The 25,858-nt window shown below is 40.4% G+C and overlaps 1 protein-coding gene across 1 annotated transcript in view; it reads right to left on the reverse strand.

Annotated features, from left to right (window-relative positions):
* Nucleotides 1-13,220: 13,220 nt before the first annotated feature.
* brinp1 (bone morphogenetic protein/retinoic acid inducible neural-specific 1) overlaps nucleotides 13,221-25,858 on the reverse strand; it is a gene marked incomplete at both ends in the record, with an annotated part of 102,572 nt that continues 89,934 nt past the window's right edge. The window contains 3 exons of the mRNA XM_083794478.1: nucleotides 13,221-14,361; nucleotides 20,106-20,328; nucleotides 25,051-25,287. Coding sequence (XP_083650604.1) covers nucleotides 13,221-14,361; nucleotides 20,106-20,328; nucleotides 25,051-25,287 — 1,601 coding nt within the window. The remainder of the gene's footprint in view (nucleotides 14,362-20,105; nucleotides 20,329-25,050; nucleotides 25,288-25,858) is intronic.

Here is a 25,858-nt window from a genome sequence, read left to right on the forward strand (position 1 = left end):
TTTCCCGAAGGTATATTTTCCTAAATGTGTAGTATGTTCTTAAGCATGTCCAGAGGTACTAGAATAAGTTGAAAAATACTTCCCATTTGAGATATGCCATTTTAAACAATCTTGAAAATGACGGCTTTCTGGGGAGTAGATTTTGGTAGACTTTCAGTATGTTATTTAGCATGCCCAATACTACCAGAATCCATTGGAAAAACTTTTGTATAATTTTTTTTGGGGTTAAACCATATATTGATTCATCTAGCAGGGAACAAAGGCCATGGGGTCACCAGAATCAGTAAGGTTCAACCTGTGATCTCCCCATTACCTTATGAGCTTGTTTGCAAGTTGACATTTTGCCTGAGGGTGGTGCTAGAGACAGGTAGCACAACTGGGGGCTACTAATGGTTCATGTTTCTGGGAATCCACCCAGCTTTGCCTGTGTGTACAATTTGGCCTAAGGGTGTTGCTAGAGGAAAGGCCATGGGGTCATCTAAATCAATAGCCATGCCCATGGGTCATCCTCTGGGGAGTATGAATGTACAGTACATAGCAAATCCCATGGCAAACCAGCCAGTAGTTTGCAGAATAAGGGCAGCAATAGACAACTTGCTGATGAATAACCTTGATAACTGTGTTGCATTTCAATCACCTGGTCATTTCTGTATATGTGAGAACATTGCCCTGTAGACTTAATTAAATCATCCCAGGTGATAGTGACAACCCTATAGGAGAGAAGGGTAACTGACCTTACCCCTATGTCAGTAGCTGCTAGCCTAAACCAGACTAAGGATTGATGGAGAGAGCCAAGGGTTACAGTGTGTGAAGGCAGGGTGAGTCTTCTCTTCTCTGAGCAAAATAATTGATAAATACAAATCCATTTGCTGAAAGAACTTAATGCCATCCTTCTTCCAAAGCCATGTTTCTTAACGCCCCCTTTTAATACCCAGTATGTTAGTGTGAAGTGATGAGCTCATTCTGGCAGTCAGCATCACTTGCAATATATAATTTGATTGAAGAGAACATAAGGTCTCTTTCTGGTGCAGTTCCAAGTCACTATACTGTAGCCTACCTTTAGTGATTGTCTCCACCAGGCCGAAGGCATGGGGGGAGAGTATGTTTTGCACTCCGTCCGTCCGTCCGTCCGTCCGTGTGTGTGTCCGTCCGTCTGTGTGTGTGTGTGTGTGTGTGTGTGTGTGTGTGTGTGTGTGTGTGTGTCCGTGAGCAGCTAATCTCGGCCACCGTTAACCCGGTCGATGCCAAATTTTGCACACACACTCCCTGGATGCCAACGATGAACCTCTGCCCCAAACTTTCCAGAACGGCCTGTTATAGCGCCACCAGGAGGCCGCTTTGTGCAAAACAAGTTTTTGCACAGTACACCTACAGATTTTGTCCAAACATCACGCAAATTGGTACACAGTCTCTCTAGTTTACTTTTGTTGCCGTTTTATCCAACCACCAGATGAAGGCAAGCTGCAATGTCCTACATTCCTATCCTGGTGGAGACCTGTGCCCAGAAGGGCACTTTTTCTAGTTTGATATATATTACATTGACTATATGACAGGTGCTAGATAAAAGGTGTCACCAAAATGGTGACAATGGTGACAATCACCAAAATCAACAGGGATTATGTAATCTGTCAATTAAATTATTAGATATCGTGTCTATAGTTGACTTCCAGGGGGCTTCCAGGGGGCATGAGTGCACTCGGCAACGAAAATCACACCTGTGTGAAGTGAGTGAACCTCCAGACCCCCAGGAACACACCCAGGCTGGCGGCCCAGTTCCTGCGAGCCACCCCACATCTGAAAAGGTTGAGAATTGACAAAGTTAGCGTATGGGGGTTCCCCAGGGGGGCCCCTCTACTGTACTGTACTGTACTGTCACTGTACTGTATTGTCACACCCGAAATCAACATACAGTTAATGTGTGTGTGTGTGTGTATGTGTGTGTGTGTGTGTGTGTGTGTGTGTGTGTGTGTGTGTGTGTGTGTGTGTGTGTGTGTGTGTGTGTGTGTGTGTGTGTGTGTGTGTGTGTGTGCGTGCGTGCGTGCGTGCGTGCGTGCGTGCGTGCGTGCGTGCGTGCGTGCGTGCGTGTGTTAGGCTGCACAACAGTGATGGTGATGAAAACCAACCAAACACTATTTTCGTGCTCGGACACAGCCAGGGACGCACCCCACAGCCAGGGACACATATAGCTGTCTATAGGAGTGGTTGCACCACTCAAAAACCATAATGTTCAACAAAAGCAGCTAAGTTTGTCTTGTTCCGTATGTCTTGTTCCGTATAAATGTGCTCAGCAAGTTTCATGGCAAGCAATTCTCCAATTATTTGGAGATGTCTGGTGTATGTAAGTCATGGGTCAGGTCATGGTTTCACGGAAATCCAGCTTGTAGTTTCCAGTAGCCTGGCCGCATTCCATTTCGGGTTTATGATGCGGTCGGGAGCGGAATCAGCGGATGGTAACTTTCGTCATGTTGTAGTCAATGATTTGTAGTCATCTGGCAGGAAACCACAAGACGGAATCAGCACTATGAATGGCGGAATTCTTATTCCGCCTTGGTTTCCTGCCTGATGACTACAAAACAAGACTACAACATGACGTAAATTATCATCGGCTCCAGACTGGTTCACACAGCGATTTTGGAACACAGACCAGGCTTTCCTCCGAGGTGGAAAGCCTGGTGACGTGATCCCAACGACCTTTGCTGCCTCTCTCTCTCCCTGTTTCCTGTCTCTCTCCATTATGTCCTATCAATAAAGGCAAAAAGGTCCCAAAAATATCTTCCATGGGCACAAGTGACAATGGTATAGTTACAACGGAGCAGTTTAACGTCATGCCCGACACACACACGTGCGCACTCATGCACGCACACACACGCACAAACAGACACACTTTTGTTCATCACATAACCACATTCCTAGGTGGTTTGAACTTTGAAATATGTTTCAATCAGATTTCAATAGATTCGTCTCAGTCTGGACATTTGGACACTGAAGCCTGTATGAGCTCACAACGTGTTGCACCACAATATGTCTTGAGCATGTGAGTGTGTACATCAGCTATTATCTCTATTGCAATGTCCCATATTGTACAGTACTGGCTTGGAAATTAATGGGGGCTTGCAGCATAATAGTATACTGCCAAACACAGGACCTTTTTTATCATGCCAGCTGAGCTTGCGAAGCATCGACTGTGAGTCTCCATGCTCAGTGCAGCATCACACTGACAGGCACTTCCATATGGACAGCTTTCCACAGTTCACACATCATCACCATCCGGTAGTGGCCATAATTGAGGACCTCCGGTGCTCTGTTGTGGCTCAGTCTGATGACTCATGCATGAGTGTTCTTGTGAAGTCGCCACTGCACAGCCTTCATCTTATCTCCCACCACATCTTGAAAAGGTGGATAGACACACATCTGGTGGAAAATGTTTGTGACTGATCTGCGTGGGTCCCTGTGTCTCTAATCCAACATGAACGATCCAATTACAAAATCTGATGGTGGATTTTTGTTGCACAAAAACAAAAATGATGAAGAAATTGACTACTACAATTTATCTTCAAACGGGTCAATCTCTCCTCTGACTTCACAGTCCCATGTCAGAGCTTCTTCCTCATTGAAATAGAATCCAACCCATCTTTTATGGCTGTATACTATGTGTCTTCTTGTACCTGCATGGCGGTAGTATGTGGTTCAGTGCAGTCTATTGCCAATGGAGAGAGATACAGTCATTCTCCGGAGAAGCACATCTCTTTCAATCGTGTGGCAATAACCCAATAAAAACCGCCCATAAATTTGTATGGCTCGATAATTAGCCGGTAGGCTATTGCTAAATACATGGTATAATGCAATATGGAATCTACCAGTTTAGCATGTTACATGCTACACTCTTGCTCATTATATCGTCCAATTATCGTCTAGTCTCGCGTTGCAAGATGACTCAGATCTCTACCTATAAGCTGAGGTATCCAGTCGCTAGACTAATTAATGTCAGAAGCAACAATTAGACAGTGTAAGGCTGTGTGTGTGTGTGTGTGTGTGTGTGTGTGTGTGTGTGTGTGTGTGTGTGTGTGTGTGTGTGTGTGTGTGTGTGTGTGTGTGTGTGTGTGTGCGCGCGCGCGCACACAAGTAGCGCTTTCTTGAGTTTATCTGTGCGTTCATACTGTGTGTATTTATAAAATCGGTATAACATCAATTATATGTAATTAGTACACTAAAGTGGACTAAAGGAATTACAAGAAAACTCTATTGATCTTGCTGTGAGACAGAGTAGGCCAATTCCAAGGTTGAATTCGGCTTCGGCAACTGGAGTTTTTGTTTTACTTAATTAACAATCTCATGGTGTAAGGGTAGGGTGTTTGGTTGGAAGACACAATAATCATTTTGAATAATGCTTCAGTTTCAACAGCATTTCCCATTTAGAAATACAACGAACTGGCTGAGAGGCAATGTATCTGTGGTAGACATATACTGTAGTAGAACAGTATAGCTGTTTGTGAAAAATGACTAAAATTAACTTTAGTCTGTAGTAAAATGAGAGTGACCTCACCCTGGAGACCAACCAAATGTTAAATACATGTTTTTCATTTAAATACATACAGTATAACATATTGCAATATCATGCAACATTTAAGTATAACATTTCTATTAGTGGTAAAATGAAGATAAGAAGAATAATGTAAGAATCATATTAGCCTATACCCGTATCTCCACAGCACTTTAGTGTTTTGATCCAGGGCATGAAGTAGGAACGTTTGATGTTAGGTGCAGAAGGCTGCAATATTGTCTACAGGGTAATTGCCTCTAAGTGGATTTTTGTTTTGTTTATGTTGACAAGTATAGTAGAGTTTGTCCCGTGTTCATTGCCTTGGGAGAGCCTTCTATAATCCTCGCTGGTTAAAGTATTAACTTTGTTTGTCAGGAATGAGAGGGCCTAAGGTGACGAAAACTCATGTCCATGTTATTATTTTCCAAAGGCCATTCCACCACGTTTTTGCACATTATTCTCACAAAGCAGGCAGAAATGTATGAAGATAAAGGACATGAGGCAAAGTGTTGGGTTATAATGTAGAAGCTTCTGTCATCCTCTTCATATTGTATCAATCAACTGTCTATAGATGACCATAATATAGTTGATTGATCATTAATGCTTTTTAAAATGCTTTCCCTGGTGGGTATTGAAGAGCAAATTGTTATGTTTTTTTAACTTTTTTTATATTACTTTTTTTAATGCCAACTTTGCAAAGTTGTAGGCTATATCGCAATGCTTTTACAAAAGAGCAGTTATTGTAGTCACACCACATAGTTTTTGCAAAGTAACTTTTCACTTATTGGTGAAGATTATTTTGATTGCTGTCCATTTAGAGACAAATCTACTGTAAAAGGCCTATACTGCCTTATGTAGCCTAACAACCTCTCGTGGAGGAAATTGCACAGTGGATGTGTAGCAGTGAAAACACGAGATTGACGTTTCAAATGATATGACTGGCGATGCAAACATAATTGACACCCATAATGCCCCTCTGTATAGGAAGACTAACCTGTAGCTAGATGTTGCCTCCAGGCAATTTTATGATATACTGCAAAACAGACATGCTAGATCTCACAGGTGGGCAGCATCTTTTTCCAGAGGGCCATACTGACTTACGTATGTATAGTGCTGAATTGTATTAAAAAATGTGTTATGCATATTTTTTTTTAACAGAGCTGTAGGCTACTGTACAGTATATGTCACTCTGGTGTACTAAGGTTACAATGAAAATGTTACTTGCGTAAAACAAGCTACCTCTATGCACTCAACTTAACTTATCTTGGCATAGTTGTCTTATATGCACCACTTCATACAATAGGTATGTGCACGATTCTCAAGGCAGACTGTTTGGCAATAATAAACATTTGATATTGGGTATCAACAGTTATCGCGGCATCAGTGGAATGCAGTGCATGTCAAATAGTAAATAATTGCCAAAATCTGCTGCCTTTTATCATTTCAATTTGTTTGTACTGTATGTTACCCATGTGTTGGCTAGATACCACTTTTTTGGTTCCAAAACTTCACTTACTTCTATAAGTAAACAAAGTATAATTGTAATGTGGTAATGTACGCCGTCAGTCCATCACATAAGAAAAAACAAACACCTCTGTATTCTTTTTTGCAGAATGCCCATAGCATATTTTTTCTTTCTTTTATTTTTCTCCCTTTTTTGTGGTCATATAGGCCTACAGTACAGCTGTTTGTGAGATTCTAGAACAGCAACAGCCTCTAGGCTGTTGTACTCCTCTACAGTGTAAGATCATTAAATATCAAGAGAGCTACCTGCCAGATTGTGTGTATAACTCCTTGTAACGTAAAGTGTGGATATATTCTTGTCTGCTGCCTGGAGAAAGGAACAATGCTAACAATAACTTCACCTGTTGGTTGCTGCTTATGGGCTTAGCATGTATTTGACTGGAAGATCGACCATTGTATCCCTAACATAGTCATTTTGGTACAGGATTTAGTTTTCATTGTGTTGGCCATTTCTTTGCTTTTCTCTTTTGTCTCTGTATGGCTTCCTGTTGTCTGGGTAGCTCTGGGCTTTGTGAACTTTGAAAGATCTGTCTCTTTTCTGTGCTTCCAAGCGTAAATGTTTGCAGTGCTGGGCTGCATGGGGAATCATTTCTGCTCGCATGATACGAACAAGTGAGACTGAGTGAAATGGAGGTTGTAAGAAATGGGAATATAAATCTGCTTTTTACATTGGCTCAGGGAATGGCTCCTCATTTTATTTCAAATGTTCTGCCATTGCCCACTTACAGTAAAAATAGCATTAGTTCAACATCTCTTGAAATGATTAGTTGGTTTACAAGAATACATGTTTTCTTTGTGAAGCTCCTTTTGGGTACACTATCACACAGAGAAACAATGCACGTGGGCCTCTCAGTGATTGCCTTTTCCTAAGGTAAACAGGATTTTAAATAGATTATGGTCCGTGTCGAGTAGTTTCACCACTAGAACCCTATAGCATCCCTATTCTGCGGGGAACATTCACCGAAAATAGCCAATCTGCAAGCTCATCCAAATGCTTGAGTTTGTGAGCTTGTAGATTGGCAGGGGAGGAGTGGCCCAAAGCAGGTTACACGGTTAAAGACAGCATTTACCTCCTTGAGCAGAGCACTTCCCACTCTCAAAGCATTTTGCCAAGGCAATTTCCCACTAAAGAGGGTGAAATCCTCCCTATCAATTGCTTCCACCATCTTAGCAATTACCTCATGAAACATTAAACCCAAATGAGTATGATTTATTAGAACGCTGTACCATGATAATTCTGATAATTAAGGCCCAAAGTTGTATCCCTCACCTGGAGTTTGCCCTACTATTGCTACAATGTATTTGGTGTGGGCTGCATTACATTTACTTGAGTACTGCACAAGTACATTTTGCGAGTATATATCTGCACAAAAATGCACTCCTTGAATTCTTGTATACTTTTGACTTTCACTCATTTGAATATATTATGAATTAACCACTTAAGCCCTTTTTAAAATGTAGTGAGGAGTGGGAGGATTTACAGGGGAGGGTGGAAAGTGTGGTAGAGAAGTGCCCTGTAGCAGGCCAAATTATGTGAGCCAATTTATTTGTTTTCAATTGATGACTTCCTAAATGTATTCTGTAATATGTAGCTCAGAAATGTTGCTGGCTGTCTTTAAAGCTATGTGCTCAGTCAGTACATCCACAGAAATGACTGTCGCTGCATAACATTTATAATTTAACATGACTTATTTTGGCACATTGTTCTGCATTGTAATGTGGCACTCATGTGAATCCTGTATGTGTCTTGCAGCATCCTTCAGCCCTCTTGTTTTATTTGATTGAGCTGTGAAAATGCTTCATGCGAAAGAAAATACCTTCCTAGTATGTGGTTCTAAAATGTATGGTAACAACCATACATTTTTATTGCAATACTCACTCATTTCCCAATACAGAGGGAAATCAACTTAAAGGGACACTTCACCCTTTTGCAAAAAGAAAAAGAAAAAATGTTAATCACGTTTAGAAGATTTAGAACACTTTCCTGGGGGTCTTAATATGTGGTTTTAGATATTTTAGATTTTAGCAGTGAGCTGGGCTCACTGCTAAAATCTAAAATATCTAAAACCACAAATTACACACATAAAGACCCCCAGGAAAGTGTTCTAAATCGTCATTAACATATATTTTTTTGCAAAAAAGGTAAAGTTTCCCTTTAAGATGGCTCAGGGTCCATTCAGCAAAATTAAGTCCAATTAAGGGTTGCACGCTTAAAAATGTCAGTATAATGAAACGTTTACAAATTTATTTTGTAACAGACTACACGACTAGTCTAAAAATCAAGGAAACACACAGTAAAAAGCCACATTTCCATCTATAAGGCCAAACCTCAATGAACACAAAACATTGTGATTATGATGAAGTTACAAAATGAGTCTTCATTTACAAAATGGCAAAAGAGCATAATGAACAGATTATCACAGGTGTATAAATAAGTAATTGGTTAATACTCATGGGGCCAGCCATACATCACTTTCTCTTGGAACAAACAATACTAGACCTACAATCTTGTTCAAAACAATGAAAATAACTAATTATATTTTCATTGGTATGACCATGACGGGCCACAGATAAATTAAGCAGGGGCCGCATGCTGCACACAGGCCGCGGGGTGACTGTTATGACTTTAACTTTATAGAGTAGGTGAAGAAATTGTTAAATGTGCCACTATGCGACACCGACATCTTGTGTGAGCTTGTAAATCTTCTGTTTCAGGTGTGTCTTGACTCTTAGTCTTGAGATTTTAACTTGCCCATTGGTGTGCCTTAATTGGACACAAAAGCACTGGCCTAGTGTGAAACAATAAGTCTTGTGTGTCATGTTGTGCTGCAGTTGCTTCCTGTGAGGTAGGCGTTGACTAGCTGGACTTTGTAATCATATGTATGTATTTGTGTACATGTGTTACAGGATGGGTATTGGTTCGGGATTAAAATGTCAGTGATAAGTGGAGGACAATCAATGCATGCATGATGCAGCCAAAATGACAACTCACTCAATGGTCATCAAGCAAATTAAAGAGAACACAATGAGTTACCGTATTTGCAGAGCATGAGAAAAAAACTGGGCAGTACAATTACGCTTCTGCACTGTTCATGGATTTATAGATGAGACTTTTGTTGTTCAAGCTTCCAATGATATAATTAAGCAAAGTATCTTAAAAGCTTTAACATTCTCTAAAAGTATAGTTCCACACCCCACTTTCGTTTTACAAAACCCAAGCATATTAAAATGGCCGCTTTAGATGGCACAACCATTTTCACTACTATACAAAGAAGCTCGATCTAGCAACAAGCAGCAATCATCTCCATCAAGAAAATGTATCCTCTTAAGAACTTTCTTTTCTTTTTTATTTCATTCCACCAGTAATGTATTCTAAAGTTATACACTTACCAGTGCCAGAACCATTTTAGTAAAGATTCAAAGGAAAATCAGGCTAATCTTTGCACAAAGAGAAATAAAATGCAAGAGAGAAACGTTGCAATAAAGATGCCCACATTTTCACAGTTGAATGCACTGAGTGGTCCCCAAGTAGGACAATTCTTCACCAGAGCATCCTTAAATTTAACATTCAGCCAGAGTTTACAGCAAGTGACTAATCCTTTGCTTAGCATTATGGTCACATGCAGAGCGAGGACAGCTCTGCTCTGATGCAGTGGAACCACTGATTTGGCACTGGAATCAGAGCAAAAGGTGTTTGAGTAAGGAATGGACATCGATATTTCACATGGTTAATCATAATCAATCGATGAATGATGGACAGTTGGACACGGTCTGCTTGCCTGGTGCAATGACAAATAACTGAATGTGATTTTGATAAATGCGTCAAGCTTACTAGATTTGCTACCTAAGCACAAGCATTTCAATCAGCCAGCCATGAAATGTCCACAGGCGATGTCATGATTATCAGCAAATCTACCCACAGGAGATGGTTTTCTGCTGAACGTGTTGTACAGAAGTGACTCATAATCTTCTAAGCTTAAACAATCAAACCAACAAACAAACTAAAAACAAACAACTAAGCCTCCTCCATGTAAGCCAAATCATGATTTCTCTTTCCGTTTTACGGGATTAGGCAACAGGTGGTGCTGTACTTCCCCAATCTTCCACCACTGAGACTATAGCGTTTCGAATTCAAGCCATACGAAAACAATTGGCCAATGCATTTTCACAGGAGGGAAGGACTGCATGGGACCGTTTGTGTCACTGGACTCACTGCACCAGCAACTCCTACAGACTGGACCAGTGGTGGGTGTAGAACGGAGAAACGGTGAGAAGTAAGGTGTTCCTCCACGTGTACTCAACGGCAGGTGAGCCTGTACCGATCAACAGTCACATACAGTGTATACATGGGAGAAAAAGGGAAAAATAACAACATATAAATGGGGCTAGATGTGTACAGTAGAGGTTGCAAATATTACAATCAAATTGGAATAATTATAAAGCTTTAACAATCATGGCTTCTGGGGCTCCCAAGCCCCAGATAAAGAACCACTGTTTCACTGCCAGTCTTAAAAACATAATAATTGCGGAATTGGAATTGGGATGCATATTGTTCTTATAGATTTGGGAAAGTGGTACAAAGAAACATTGCTCTTCATATTAAATATAGCCTTTTAATGAGAAATAGATTATTATATGAAACATTCATTTGAAATAAGCTGATATAATGATTTCAACAGAACAGCAAAAAAGTACATAGGCAAGGTATTAAGAGCGGTATCTTCAATCAAACGTTTCCATGGGTATACATACAGTATGCGACACTGCAATGATGTAATGTCAGTAGAATAAATGTGTGCTTGTTTTATGTACTTTATGTAGTGGTTCAGATCTAAATCATAATGTACATTATATTTTGATAATCAAAACAGTCAAAAATGTTTGTACTCTTGAGTCATAATCATATCATTCATATGAGAAATGGGTGCCCTGTACTTTGTGCTAACATACTCAAACAATGGGCTATTTCTTTTTGTCTTTTATTTTTTTTCTTCTTTTTTGGCAATAGTAATTTTGTTTTCCTTTTGATTACTATCACTTATGTCTTTTGATGTCCTGACTGTAATAGAACAGTTAATATTTACAAATATAATGCACATAGGGGACAAGAAATATCCACCATCCCAGGCTTCTGTCTCCTGCTGGTGGTCGACTTCCCCACATGCACAAACTGAACCTACGCTCTTCTCTCAGGTTGAGATGAAAGGGCAAATTCCCATACAAATTCAAGGTCTGAAATTCCGACTCATATATATGTGTATATATATATATATATATATATATATATATATATATATATATATATATAGTTAATTGTTCTGTATAGTTTTTTAAGAGTAAATTTCCTCCACCTCTGAACATGTTAAAGGGATACGTAACAGGCACTTAATAATAATAATAATAATAATAATAATAATAATACATAGGTAGTGTCATTTAATAATTGTGTATGTTAATTAAAACACTTTGATGGAAGATGGAAGTTCCAGCAGCATGAAAACAGAAAAGGTCAACCTGAATCTCTGGAAAAGAAACTCCAAGATGACATTGTAGTGGAGTAGAGACAATGGGAATTGCGTACGGTAAAGAGAAGCTTCATGTTTTAGCATCGCCAAAATGGTAATCCAAGCTTTAATATATCAATTTATCATCCCATTTTCTTTCTCTCTAGACCATATAAACCCAGCAGCTTCATGACACCAATCATGCTGAATGTAATTTTCCCTGTCCACTGTGCTATCTTCTATTTGAAATCAACTCAGTAGATAAGCTTCAAGGGAAGCAGAAAAATAAATAAAATAACAAAACTTAAACAATAGACCATTTTGATATCTCTGGAAAAATCTGTATTAAATGGGAATGGGAGGTGGGCCTTTATGCATTATGTTTACCTCGGGTAAGGGTATGGCTTTAAGTTGTCCTTTTGCAGATGTGCGTGTGGATGAAGAATGTTTTAAACTTTTGCTCTCGGTGCTGAAAATCTCCACAAGCCAGCAGTCACAGACATGTACATTTTGCAAAGCTGTACAAAATAGCATTTGATTGTTCATCTTCAGACCACGATATTGCACTCACGCACCAGGAGGCACCGCCTTGTGAGAAACACAGCTCGAATTTCAAACACAGGAAGAAGCGCTCCGAATGCAGGGAATCGGCTTAGACTGGAGTCACTTACTCTCAAATGACACATTCAATTAACGAACAGCGATAAGCGTCAAGCGAAGAAAAGATACACACATATATATATATTTATATATATTTATATATAAACAGCTGGCTTTTGTTATTAGACATGACGATCCACTGCTGTCCTGCTGTGTGCCTTCAGGCCTGATTTATATACCTAGCCTTGCGACAGTGTTGCGGGCCGGAAATTGCCGATCTGCAAGCGCGCAATGTCATGCAATGCAGCGCGTTTGTGAGCTTGTAGATCTGCTATGTCCATCGTGGGGAACACTGTCGTACGACGGAATATAAACCAGGCGTTGTGTGTCGGTACAATGACAAAGTGCCTCATATGTCACAAAGAGCAATGCAGATTCATTGTGGATTTGAAATGTAATTAAGAGTCTATAGCTGATGCGAAGAGTACTTGCTCACTAGGCTATTTACCTCTTAAAATGTATAAACATTTTTTTATATTAAACTGTCCATTATTTCTTGAAATATTAGCTGAAATAAAAGGATGATATCTGGTCTGCCCTTATGTCACGTATTATCTTTAAAAATGTTTTTACTCAGTAAAGAATGGCAGTTTCAGATATAACCTTTGTTCCCTCGGAGTAAAATCAAGGCCTCTTTTTCAGAAGATGGATTTAAACTTTTTTTTGTTCTTCTTATTTTTCTTCTCTCTCTCTCTCTATTAAATTCTTTTAGGGAATGACAGACATGCTGGGACAAATATGGTACAGTCTTCATAGTGGAAACCATGGATCTCCTTTATCTGCCTAACAGGCGTTTCATCTCGGCCTTTCTCCTTTTTCTCTTTAACATTACACTTACAAAGTTGTTAATATTACATCAAAAAAGCAGAACAAAAAATGGTCAAAAAAACAAAAACAAAAAAGGGAAAACAAAACTAAGATTAATATCCCTCTCAGTTATCGTTGTGGGGTGTCTCTGTTCACTTTTAACTCAATTTGTTAATGTGACTATCTCAGCAGAGTTTGGTAGTCAGGTGATCTGACTGTTTCAGTATCTCTGTGTTGTACATGTCCAAGGCATGGTTCACCCGAATCATCTCACTGTTGTTGAGCTTGAGCCGGTGCTTCAGCATACAAGAAAACAAGTCCAGCTGGGGCTTTCCGGGTGCGACTGGAGGCGCAAGGCGATTAATCCTATCCCTAATGTCCAGCAGCAGAAGCATGACAGAGGATGACGAGTAGAACTGAGTTCCTTGGGTGTACGACTGGTTGACCTGCTGCACGGCGCTGCGCAGCAGGTCAGCGTTAAAGCGCAGGCTGTAGCCAAACACTTGAATGTCAGAGATCTTGATGTAGATCTGCCGTTTATTCGGGTCTCCAAGGTCCACAGGACCCTGACCAGTGTCGTTACGCAGGCCGGTTGGGATCTTAGCGCGGCTACGCAGGTAGATGTGCACCGTTTCGAAGAAGGTCTTCCACCGGTTGCCTAGAAGCAAAGTCCAGTTGAAGCACTGAGTATTCTGCAGGCGCACCTTTTCCCAGCGTGGATAGCCATGCTCACCAAAGGGCATGCTCCAGCCCTCCGAGTGGCTGCCACTGAAAGGGTTGACATAAACAAAGAACATGGGATCAATGCTGCTGTTACGCATCTGGCAGATTTTCATGGATAGGCCAATTATCATATGGAGGTAGTCCATCCGGTTCTTGTTACTCTTCAGGGTCAGGGACATGCGCTTACGCCACCGTGGGTCAAAAAATGTCTCCAGGCGTATCTCGTTGCTGATGAATGTGGTGTGAATGTAGAGTCGTGAATCCATCTTCTGCAGCAAGTACTTGAGCTCCAGGTCTTGGAAATCTAGGTCCGTTTCAAAACTGATGAACTGTTCGCTGCGTTCCGAATCCACATTCTGGGGCTCGCAGCGCCCACGGTACAACTTATAGCCCTTGTTGCAGGAGCCACATTGTGAGATGTTGGCCAGGCTGCACATGGCACAGCTGTTGTTGCCACCAATGACGCATGGTATGGGGCGTTGGCACAGTGTGACGCCTGTGTGGCACACACATGTCCTCTGGCTCTCCAGGAAAGTTCCCCAGAATCCATTCTCGTTGCAGTAGAGGAAGGACTGAACCCTGTTAAGCCACTGCATCACAGACCTGTGGAATAGACAGAGAAAGAAAGATATGGGGATAGCAAGGGACACAGAAGATAAGAGATAATAAAACAGAGGGAAAATGGGATAAAGCCAAGGGATACAATTTGTAATGATTAGTTAATAGTTGGAAATACTGAAGTCAATTTTTAATTCTGCTGTCACCACTAAAGCCTGGTGCTGTTTGTTATAGCCTAGTCAGTGCACAGGAGGATAATGTATTCCTTTCAAGGCGACTGAGTCCCTTTATTTCCCTCAAGTGGGAAGCATTACTTGCTATGCTAATCTTGTCTCCTCTTTACCCCTCAGGCATCTTTCCCTGTCATCTTGACAGTCCTAGAACTTCCTTCCTTTGTGAATGTAGGAGGTGAATTCTGAATCCCGATTTCTCAGAGAGGGATGGGCTCAAGGTTAGCTTGACATGCTAATGAACCTGAGTGATAACTATGATGGATGACCTTGTTGGCAGGCCAGAAATCCCCCAAGCTATGCTCAAAATGATCTTAGAACAGATCGCTTATAAGGAGAGAGGAAACACTTATTTTGACCCTATAGCAACTTCCAAAGTGTAAGACAATTGTTTAATGTTAAAGGTATGCATATGGTGCTGGCATTATTTAAGATTCACATGTGGGACACAAAATTTAATTTAATTTGTCAGTTGTGATGTTGATCACAGTTTTATGTAAACAAAGCTGTGGAAAAAAAGTATTGCTTTTCCCACCATTTTATCCATTTGCACTTTAGTTAATAATAATTAAAATGTTGTTTGGAGACAGCCATCACATTACAATGATGCAAACGACGTGGCCTTATAGATGTGAAGCAGGGAAATAACGAAACATATGCAACAGATGTGTTCTAAGTGTGACATCTAGTGGCTGCATGTACTGAAGGGTGATAATAATAATAACAAGGGCAATAATAATAATAATAATAATCATAATAATATACATTGTGTAATTGCATTGTGTAATACATTGTGTATTCTTCAATAGATATGACATTACATGTAACTCAAATATAGATATGACATCTGTTCCTTCATCTGTTCAATGGCAAACCTTACTCACCAAATATTAAACTATTCCCGTTCATTTTGATTGTCTATTTATTACCGTTTTAGACACAGTCGTAACAATTTACTCGCTTGAATTTATTCGCAATAACTGGTGGGCTATGCTATGTGAAATTCTGGGGTAAAATATGTACCATCCTATAACTGCCTCCCTCGATAAGCCATTACAGAGCATCATGCTGCTAGTTTTATTTTTTGCCTTATTTGCCTCTCTGCAAAGCTTGGCGTGTTGTTTTGCCACAGGGAATAAAATGGAAATGAGGGGGAATGAATGCTGTTTGTTTTCACGAATCAGAGCACAATCTCTGGGTTTGTAATGGGGCATCAGACAGTTCTGGTACACTGGTGACACACATCACAGCCCCCTCTACAGCATGTGATAGAGCAGGGCAAGAAACAGATGAAGCTACATATAGAACAACCAAGATGGTAGAAAGAAATATGTTGTTGTGGCTCAGGAGGCCAGAGCGCTCATCTTGGAATCAGAAGGTTCCCGGTTCAATGCCCGGCTCAACCTGGCTGCATGTCGTAAGTGTCCTTGAAAAGACATTGAACCCCCTACTTCTGCTGGTTGGTGCCTTAATTGCACGGTTGCCTCTGCTGTGTGTGTGAGTGGGTGCATATACTGCACATTGTGAAGCACTGGGGAAAGGTGCTTTAAAAATGCAACATTTACCATTTTTATTTGCCACGAGGGAGGGAGATGGAGTAGACAAAAAAGTACAGTAGGAATGTGAGTGGATATCATTGTGTGAGAGCGTAATGTCTGTGAACATTATAATAATGACATGACAAAAACACCTCGGTCAGGATACTTTCTATTTCTAATATGCATATGAGAGTGCTTTAGCCCACCACCCTGTCAAAATCGATTGTAAATGCAGCTAAACATTATTCATTATACATTATTTGGAAAGGTACATTCATATCTGTAAACATGCTCAATTCCAAGCATGAATAATTAAGGCTGATGCATAGCCTAGATGCAAATGGTCTGGCTGGGAGTGATGCTACTTCATATCTGTCACTATTAATCATTTTATATGAGATGAGTTGTGTTTTCACCATATATGAGGTAACCTATTATATTATTACAGTATACATATACTCACTGTTTATTCATGCTAGTTCAGCAAAGCACTACCCACACAGTTTCTGCATTCACTGTCCACATCGTGCAAGTGAAACAGTGTGAGCCACCAGCTGGCAAATGCCAATCATTTACCTTGGATTTCATGTTTTTCTGGTGCCAGATTAGCTGGTTCCATGGCTGGGTTTATCAGACATGGGGCGGTGATGACAAATTATTCTAATTAGGGCCAGCTCTCATTTAGGAATGGAGAGGGTTATTAGGTGCCTTTCTAACTTTATTGAGCTAATGTAATTATTTTTGACTAGTTTGATTGAACGTTACATTTAGATAATTGATGAAGCACTCATGTTGCTGAAATTGGAACTGGACGTAGAAATCATATCATCCATGAGGGAAGTAAGCTTCCTTCACCTGGTAAGGACCAATGTAAGTCCTTGTAGCTCCAAGGTTGTACAGTTGTACTGCTTTCATATGATGTACTGAAAACCATGTTGCCAGGAGCCAACTGAAGGAAACCTGTTCAATGTACAGTGAATGCTAATATTGTAGGCTACCCTTTCAATGCTTCCTGTATATGCAACTTTTCTAGGTATGCATGTGTAACCTGCAGAGCACCTAGTTTACAGATGTACCCCCGCGGGTATCTATCTAGTTGGTACTGTACAAGTTGCATGCCTACAGTGTACAGTATATTCTTGTGTGTGTACACTACCTCTTTACTCTATGGGTATTTTGTGTGTGTACTGCACATTAGTTGTGTTTGAGGACCAAGGCCGTCAAAGAGCCAATGGCCCTATACTGACTGGCAAGGCCAATAAGCTATTAGACTGGTGTTATATTGCATTACTGTATATTGGAATGGGTTCCAGGAAAAGCACTCTTATTTATGCTTGTCAATTTGGTTATGGGCTTCATTTCAACAGAATTTAGTTCTTTGACCTCATCTATAAATACAGTACATGTTCCTGTGCATTCTCTAAGCTATGTAATTTCATTGTTATGTGAAATCACACGCGCATGTGTGTCTGTCTGTCTGCAGACACACACACACACACACACACACACACACACACACACACACGTCAATGTTAGTAAGCCCTACTACTAGCGTTGCTGATATATATATATATATTTCTTTTATTTTTATTTATTTTGTACTTTAATATTTCTATGGGTAGTCTGTTGAGTTAGTAGTGTTGGATGACAATGTCTAAGGACTAGTTCTAAGCCTGTTTTAAGCCAAAATTATGCTCCTTCTTAACCCATTTAGGCCTGAGGCCTCTAAATCCTGACCTAAGTTTTCTGAAAAACCTCAAATATGTATATAGCAGCATCAAAATGTTTTTTTTTAATACTGTAATACTGTACAGAACCCCAAAATGGGTTCCCGGCCTGAGGGGGTATAAAACACCAAAAGGGGTTTCCGCCCAGAATGGGTTTGTGTTGTGTTCGGAAAATGGCTGATCTACAAGCTCACACGGCGACACATTGTGACCTTGTTTGACAGAGCTTAAATTAATTATTGATCGTTGCGGAGAAAAATCAGTGGTCTGAATATCCTCTAAGGAGTGAGTATGAGGAGTGTATTTAGAAATCATGCAAATTTCTAACAATAAAGTCCACATTTACAGCTTTGTTCCGCTGCTGCCACCTTGACAATTTGACAAATGATCCAATATATTAAGGTCTACTAATACCTTAAATAGCACCCGTTTTGTTGGCGTCGTTGTCAGCTTCATCAGCAATTATTAATTGCGAAGTTGGTGAAGTTGTGATTATTTAGCATGAACAATTATAAGTATATGGTGTAATTCAAACTCATTTGTCACTCATTTGGGAGGTGACGGGAAAAGGATATTAACCACTTAAGTCCCCACATTTCCACAAATGCTGTGAGCTTGTAGATCTGCTATTTTCAACAAAACATTTTTGAATGTCTACCTATTAGACATGCCCAAAATAGGGACACCATGGTTAAGGTCAGGTGATTAATCTTGTTCACATGCCATGTGCACACATCTACAGCAGGTTTTGATCAGTAATCAGTGTACTGTATAAACACAACATTAAGTGAGTGTAGAAAATCCATAGAATAGACGACATGATAAATTAACTGTGGGAATGCAGCAGTGTGCTCTTGTAATCTAAAATTCACATCAAATGGAGATAATACAAAATATATTTACTGTATGTATGCATTACTGTACATACTACAGCCTATAATAACTAGAAGGTATATTAAAAGGTGTGTGCTTGCTGCATGGTTCGTTCTTAGTCAAACATTATGAACATTTAAACACTCAGGGTTGCAAGTAAAATGAGGAAATTAAACTAAAACAGAACGGAGCAGGTTCAAGAAAAATACCGTACTAAACCAAAGTCTAAACGAAAGCCACCTATAGGCCATACAGGGACACGTGCTAGCTCGCACGCACGCACGCACGCACGCACGCACGCACGCACGCACGCACGCACGCACGCACGCACGCACGCACGCACAGCTTGCTTGCTTTAATAGTGATGGCAATGACTCCCTCCATCTGATGCAAAGCGCAGTCACACACAAGCAAGTAAACAAACACCCTGCCTTTCTCCACTGTGCTGTCAGGGGCTCTTGATGCACGCTCCAGCGAGCACAGAGTGCACTGCAGCTCTTTGATAACGCTTCAGGACAAACCTTTGCCAACTCGCATACGAGTGTGCATGTGCTCTTTTTTTTACCTTATAGTGACAGTTGACAGGGGCTCATTTTCAGACTACTTAAATGAATATTTTACATATTATTTTTCTGTTTCCATTTGTCTGTTGACATCCCTGACACAGTTTGAATTATTTGGGGTGTGGTGTGGATGAGGGGTATTCTATTTAGCATGCAGTATACTGTAGGCTACTTAGCATACCATTTCAGAAGTGTTTTCACAATTCTGGATGTGGAAATTCCTAGGTATTTCATGTATTTCAGGTAGTGTTGGTGCCAGGGCCGGCCCGAGTCAAGTGGAACAGTTCCTCGCTTAGGGCACCAGGTCGCTAAGGGCGCTGTGTAGCCCTCAAAATAATATAATAAAATAAAATAAATGTAATATGTATGTGTGGGGGCGACCCTGAACCGGCCCTGGTTGGTGCCACTGCACTGTAGCCGAGCATTGCTCTAAGTTGTGACAGATGTGTGCAATGACCTATAGCCAGAAAACTCCCACTGTAAAAGCAAGATTGAGCCGGGATACTTTGGGCATATGCAAGCCTCAGTACTAAATAGACTTGATGGACGGAAACAACAGCGTTGAAGTTGAAATATATAATGGATATCATTGTTCCATTGTGCATGATTCGAGAGGCAGCACTGAAAACAAAACTTCTGCAGCATCTCTTTCTAGTATTAAATCATCTGCGGTATCTCTGCTTCTCTATCCATGCTAACTAACTATAGACGCTAATACCGCTAATACCAAAAACTTCAACACCAAAATTATCTGCCCCCGAAAATCAACAACCCTTTGTTTACGTTGCTCAATAAAGTCACATCCGATCTGCTTGGCGCCAGTGGAAATGTGACCGTCGATGCCATATTTCTACCCACCTCTCCCTAGGCATCTGGTGGTTGGGATTGTGGTGACAGCGGATGCTGAGGCCAAAGAGCTTGCGGGCAGTGCGCTGGATCTTGAGCCGCTGCGTCTCCAGGGAGCTCTGGAGGAGCCTGTAGCGAGCCTGCAGGTCCCAGTCACTGCCCCACAGGAGATGCACGCTGCTCACCGGCAGGAAGTGAGTGGAGGGCAGTCTCTTCAGGAAGGACTTGAACTCATCTGGGCGACAGGGAGAGGATGCAGTGACAGTGAGTGATGCGAAGTAAGGACAGAAGGGTGGAGAGAGAGAGAGAGAGAGAGAGAGAGACAGAGAGAGAGAGAGAGAGAGAGAGAGAGAGAGAGAGAGAGAGAGAGAGAGAGAGAGGGCGGGGGTGTGAAAGAGAAAAGGGGGTGACGGTAGGGGCAAAGTGAAAAGTAAAGAATTGAATGTGGACAGGGAAAGAGAAGATGGATGAGAAATACATGTGTGGATTGGTTTGCAGGGTTAAAGCGTGTGGGAGGTATTGAGTGAGAGAGAGAGAGAAGGGGAGAAATTGGATGGAACATTTGTTGTATGTTATTGTGAAGTTGTGGCTTCTCCCATTTCAGTATGTCCGCCTGAGTAATCAGTACTTTTTTATTTTTTTTACAGTTCTGATAGAAAAAAAGCCAAAACTAAATTTACAGTTTTGTACTGTATACAATCTACTTTTGTTTAAATAATTTCAAGGCAAACAAGCTAAATAAATAATTATAAACAATTAATTACATTCTCTTAGCATACATGGTCAGTGAAAAATAACCATGAGAAGGTCAGAAGCAGAAGCACTTAAATCTTTAGGCAATTTAAAATGTTTCACTGGTTTCTACTATGAATCAAATTGATGATTGAATAGTTTAAGTAAACAAATTAGACAACTAATTAAATTGCTCACAATTGCAATTTCCTCTGATTTCAATAGCAATTACCTCATTGCTTTGTTCGTGTGGATGATTAGTTATAAGCACCCCAGTATTTTAAGCTCAACCATCTACGGTAAATAAGTAGACTGTATATGTATGTGTGTGTATATATACGTATATATGTGTGTGCAATTTAATCATACTATTTTATGTGATAGAGAACACAAAAAAATCAACCTCTGTCGAATAAGCCTATAGTTATTTAGCACTATTAATAGAACATATGGCCTTATAAAACATTCTGTCGTGAAATCCTATAAGCATAATTGAATTGTCAGTATTACTGAGAAGACTGTCGCCTGTGATGTTGTAAAGCAGGACACAGAAGAGGGTTCAAGCCCATCCTCTCCCAAGGTGAGCTCTTTAATGTTCTCTGCAGCCAATCATAGTCTGCCTCTAACAAGCTTTCAATCTTTCTGCAACCCAGAGAGCTTCAGTCGGAAGCGGAGACCATCAGCATATGAAACGGATACACTAAAAGGCGCTACAAACTGGCTATCTTCTTCTGAGTATCTCCCTCCTACACACACACACACTGAAGAACTCTAGTTCCCTCCAATCCAATTCCCGTCAACATCAATGTCTGTCCTTCCTATAGACCTTCCCCTGACCCTGCCCAGCTCTCTCATGCCCGTCTCAAACAGCAGCCCATTTAACATGTTATCAATGGCTGTGAACTTGTGCCTTTGTGGAAATTGAGACATTTTTAGCTAAGAAATTGAGACTATTAAAGTGACAAATTGAGACACAATGCCAAAAATAACTATCTTAGTTAATTAAGAAACAAGGCACGAGGGGGAGTGCTATATCGGGGTTACTGTATTGGCACAGCTGTGCCAATAACCATCGCCATGCACAGCTGTGCCAATAAATCATAACCTCAAGTGTTTTATTGCTTTTATACAACAATTACCAACAAAATATAACAATTCAAAATGTATTCATATTGTGGGGCAATTCACTCTCAAAATAAACTTTGTGTCATATTTTCCTTGGAAATACATGGTGTCTGACTGAGACAATAAGAATCAACCCATGCCAACTTGAGGAATATGAGATAAATAGAGCTTGTGTTTGTGAAACTGAATACACACCACACACAAAACAGCGAAAATAACTAGCAGCTACCCCAGAAATGAAAGATTTTTACGTCCGGTTCGCGGAATCAGATTTTGGGCTCTTCAAAATACCGTATTGTACCGAATATAAGACCACTCTGATTATAAGATGAACCCATTTTTCAAGACTCATTTGTGGAAAAAGAACTATAGGGATGTATCGATAAGACAATTTGGCCGATATGGATATCCAATATAATTAATTGCTATTATGGCCGATAACCGATATAACCGCTGTCGATATGATCTCATTCTGTATTAAAAATATAATTATTTTGACCATTCTGAAAAAAGGCTGAATTTGAAAAAAGCAATGCCGCTTTATTCCAAAACTAGGGATGCACCGTTATTGTTAAATGTTCAACTATTGACTCTTTCGAAGGCTTCCCCAGAAAACACTGATATAATTTGCAGCCTTCATCATCACAAAAGGCTTTTTCAGGCTTTCTTTAATTTATTTATATGTGTGTGTGTGTGTGTGTGTGTGTGTGTGTGTGTGTGTGTGTGTGTGTGTGTGTGTGTGTGTGTGTGTGAAGATCCCTGATGTCCTCAGTATTTGCACATATATTAAAATGCTGGTCGGTCCCATATATGGACAGACCATATATGGGCGTAGCGGTCAGTCTGTGGCTTTCATGGTAGTGCCTATTGTGGTTTTAGCTAAGACCTGGTAACTGTTAATAGGTTGATCCTTGGGCCAGATCACTCTAACCTTGACCTTAAACTTGGCAAGGAAAGAGTTAATTAATGAGTTGATCCTTGGGCCAGATCACTCTAACCTTTCCAAACGCTACTGACGGTGATTGATTCTTTGCTATTAGTGCCCCTAATGACAAATCCCCTTGGGGTAACCCCCCCCCCCCCCCCCCCCCCCATGAGGAGCATAAGCTAACAAAAGCCACCCTTTTTTAAAATCATACCTGAAAACAACTTAAATTATTACCTTTAATCGTCTCCATCAAATTTTATAATTAAAGTTATTGTTGCTGTTGAACTAATGGTATTATTAATCAAACACAATGCCTTAATTACCTAATCCATTATATCAAAGTATTATCCCAATGCCTTCAATTCAGTAGTCCTCCTCTATAGGAATTTAAGTTTGGATATTTTTCAGTGTGTCACCTCCAGTGACTCATCCTCACCCTGTCCTCTGTGATCCATAAATATATTTATACGTTTCTGCCGGGTTTTATTTGCACACTTTTATAACGTATCAATAATATATAAGCATTGTGCCTTGCCAGGTGGATATTGGGCACGCTCCTTAGGGAATATCTCTACCTTTTATTCTGACTTAATCAGTGGGGTTGAACTTGAGAGCTCTCTTTTCCCGTGCGGGTGCGCACGTATTTGGGGAGTCTGGGAGACATGTGGGTCATCAACTGGAGTATAGTATGGAGTGTAAAGAGTGTAAAGAGGAAATATTGCTATACACATTTCACACAAGCACAGTATTAAAACATAACCTAGTACGCAAATCTTTCATGAGAGGTATGTAAAACTGCCTATTGCTTTGGGTTCACACAGTCAGTGTAGTGATTGCACACATTTTCACCTCTAATACAGTGTTCTCTGCCAAACATGGATTAAGAAGTCACTGTTTTGATTAATAGCTCTGGCTTTGTCTCTTCTAAAACAGAAGGTGTCCAAATGGGTCCTTGAATAATGCAATAGACCACTTTATTGCTGATTGGCTGCTGAGAAGTTAACATGCGAAGCGTTATGCAGTGTGTGTTCTACCAAAGGTGACTTGTTAAATAGTGACACCCCCACACACGCATAAAAAAAACAATTGAGGGTGTGAATTAAAGCTTGGTACACTGTAGGCCTGCACGATGTGGACAACATTTACTGTACCTCGAAATGTAGGCAAAATATCTCAATACAATACAATGTGACTATGGGTTCACACTTATTTGTTATTTTAAGTGCAACAGTCCCCAACTTTGTCATATCACATTTACAGCTAAGAGTGTCTCCCTACATTCAGTTAAAAGAAAAGTATAATAGGGAAAATGAGGATAAAAAAAGAAGAGGAAACATAGTGTACAGTAGAAAAGTACAGTAGAAAGTTTTTTCAGCATAATAAATCTACATTTAATGCAGGGTCTGATATTAATATCTTGCATCTATCTAATGATACTGTTATATTATTCAGCCTTCGTACACTGTTACTGTATATCAGGGTTCCCCAATTAATTTTCCTCAAGGGCCATATTTTGACTAGCGTACCAGGCTGGGGGCCGAGTCTGCACGCGCGAGGTCGAGGTCTTGCCCTGAAAATTCATTTTCAGGGCAAGACCCCATTTGAAAAGGATGCCCAGTTTGACATGCATAGGCTACTGACCCCCATTTAATGCCATTTATATCTGGGACCCTTAAAAAAAAGAAAAAAAAAACATTTTTTTTTTTTTTTTTCATTCTTTCATGGGCCACAAGGGGGCGCTCTGTGGGCCGCAAATGGCCCACGGGCCGCCTATTAGGGTACCCTGCTGTATATGATTGTTTACAGACTTACAATGTCAGCACAGGTACCCATTGACAATGGCTACAATGGGCCATTGTACAATTTGAGAATTAATGTGTTAGTTTACCTCAAGGGCTCTATTGGGTCTACTGTAGGCTATTCATATTATGATAATAAGTAGTGGAAAGAAACCCACTGAGTAACGATGTTATTAGACTGGGAATATTGACTGACTCTAGCTGTATTCGTTTATAAAAACTAGGTAGAAAGTAGGCCACATATGGGTCTTTGCTGCATCAAAATTTAGACAGACAAGATGTCTAACTAATGAAAATGTCAACTACTATACAGTGCAGTTATGCGTTGACAGATATTCCCAGAAAACTATTGCTATAAAAATGGCTTGCTTACCAGAGTTCTCAAAGTCCTTGTAAGAGGTGGCCCAGGACTCAGCCATCCCTAGCAGGGTGTTCTCCATGATCTGGATGTCAGTGATGGGACAGTTGCATTGTGGGTACTCCTCGGCGCACTGACAGATGCACTGGCTGTTGCGGCATACGTACTCACCCTCACCATTACACATGATATAGCTCAGAGCTGACTGGACAAACTTCTCCTGCAGATATTCTGGGAAGATGACCTGAAGACCTGGAATACATATAAATAAATCAGAGGTTTCAGTACCTTGACAAGTGCTAGATGACAATGTATTCTAAAGGTTTTAAAGGCAACCTAAATCCCATTGTTCTGTTGTGAGGCAATCAATAATATACTTCCCTTCTTCTCTGCGAAATGCTTGCACACGCCCTTACATCAGAACATTGTGATAAAGATTGAAAATCCCATTTTACCACATTAAAGGAGAATTCCGCACTAGCCGTTTTTTATTGAATTCTGTTGATAATGTGTATATTAACAAAAATCACACCTGTGTGAAGTGAGGGGCGCTCTTATCATCGTACATCATCATGAATCATCATCTCATACTGGCCAATCGGAAAGCCTGTTGCCACAAATTTACGTCACATTTGACCTAATTTCTCCTTTCATTGTCAAATTTGAGACGTGTGGGGACAAGTTGACGTAAATTTTCCCTTCATTGTCAATGGCATTTAATGTTTGTGTGGTGGACATTTGACCAAATTTCTCCTTTCATTGTCGATGGCAAATATGAGACGTGTGGGGACAAGATTACGTACATTTTCCCTTCATTGTCAAT

This window comes from Protomyctophum parallelum (assembly GCF_964188405.1).
Source record: "Protomyctophum parallelum genome assembly, chromosome: 21".
Taxonomy (NCBI): Eukaryota; Metazoa; Chordata; class Actinopteri; order Myctophiformes; family Myctophidae; genus Protomyctophum; species Protomyctophum parallelum.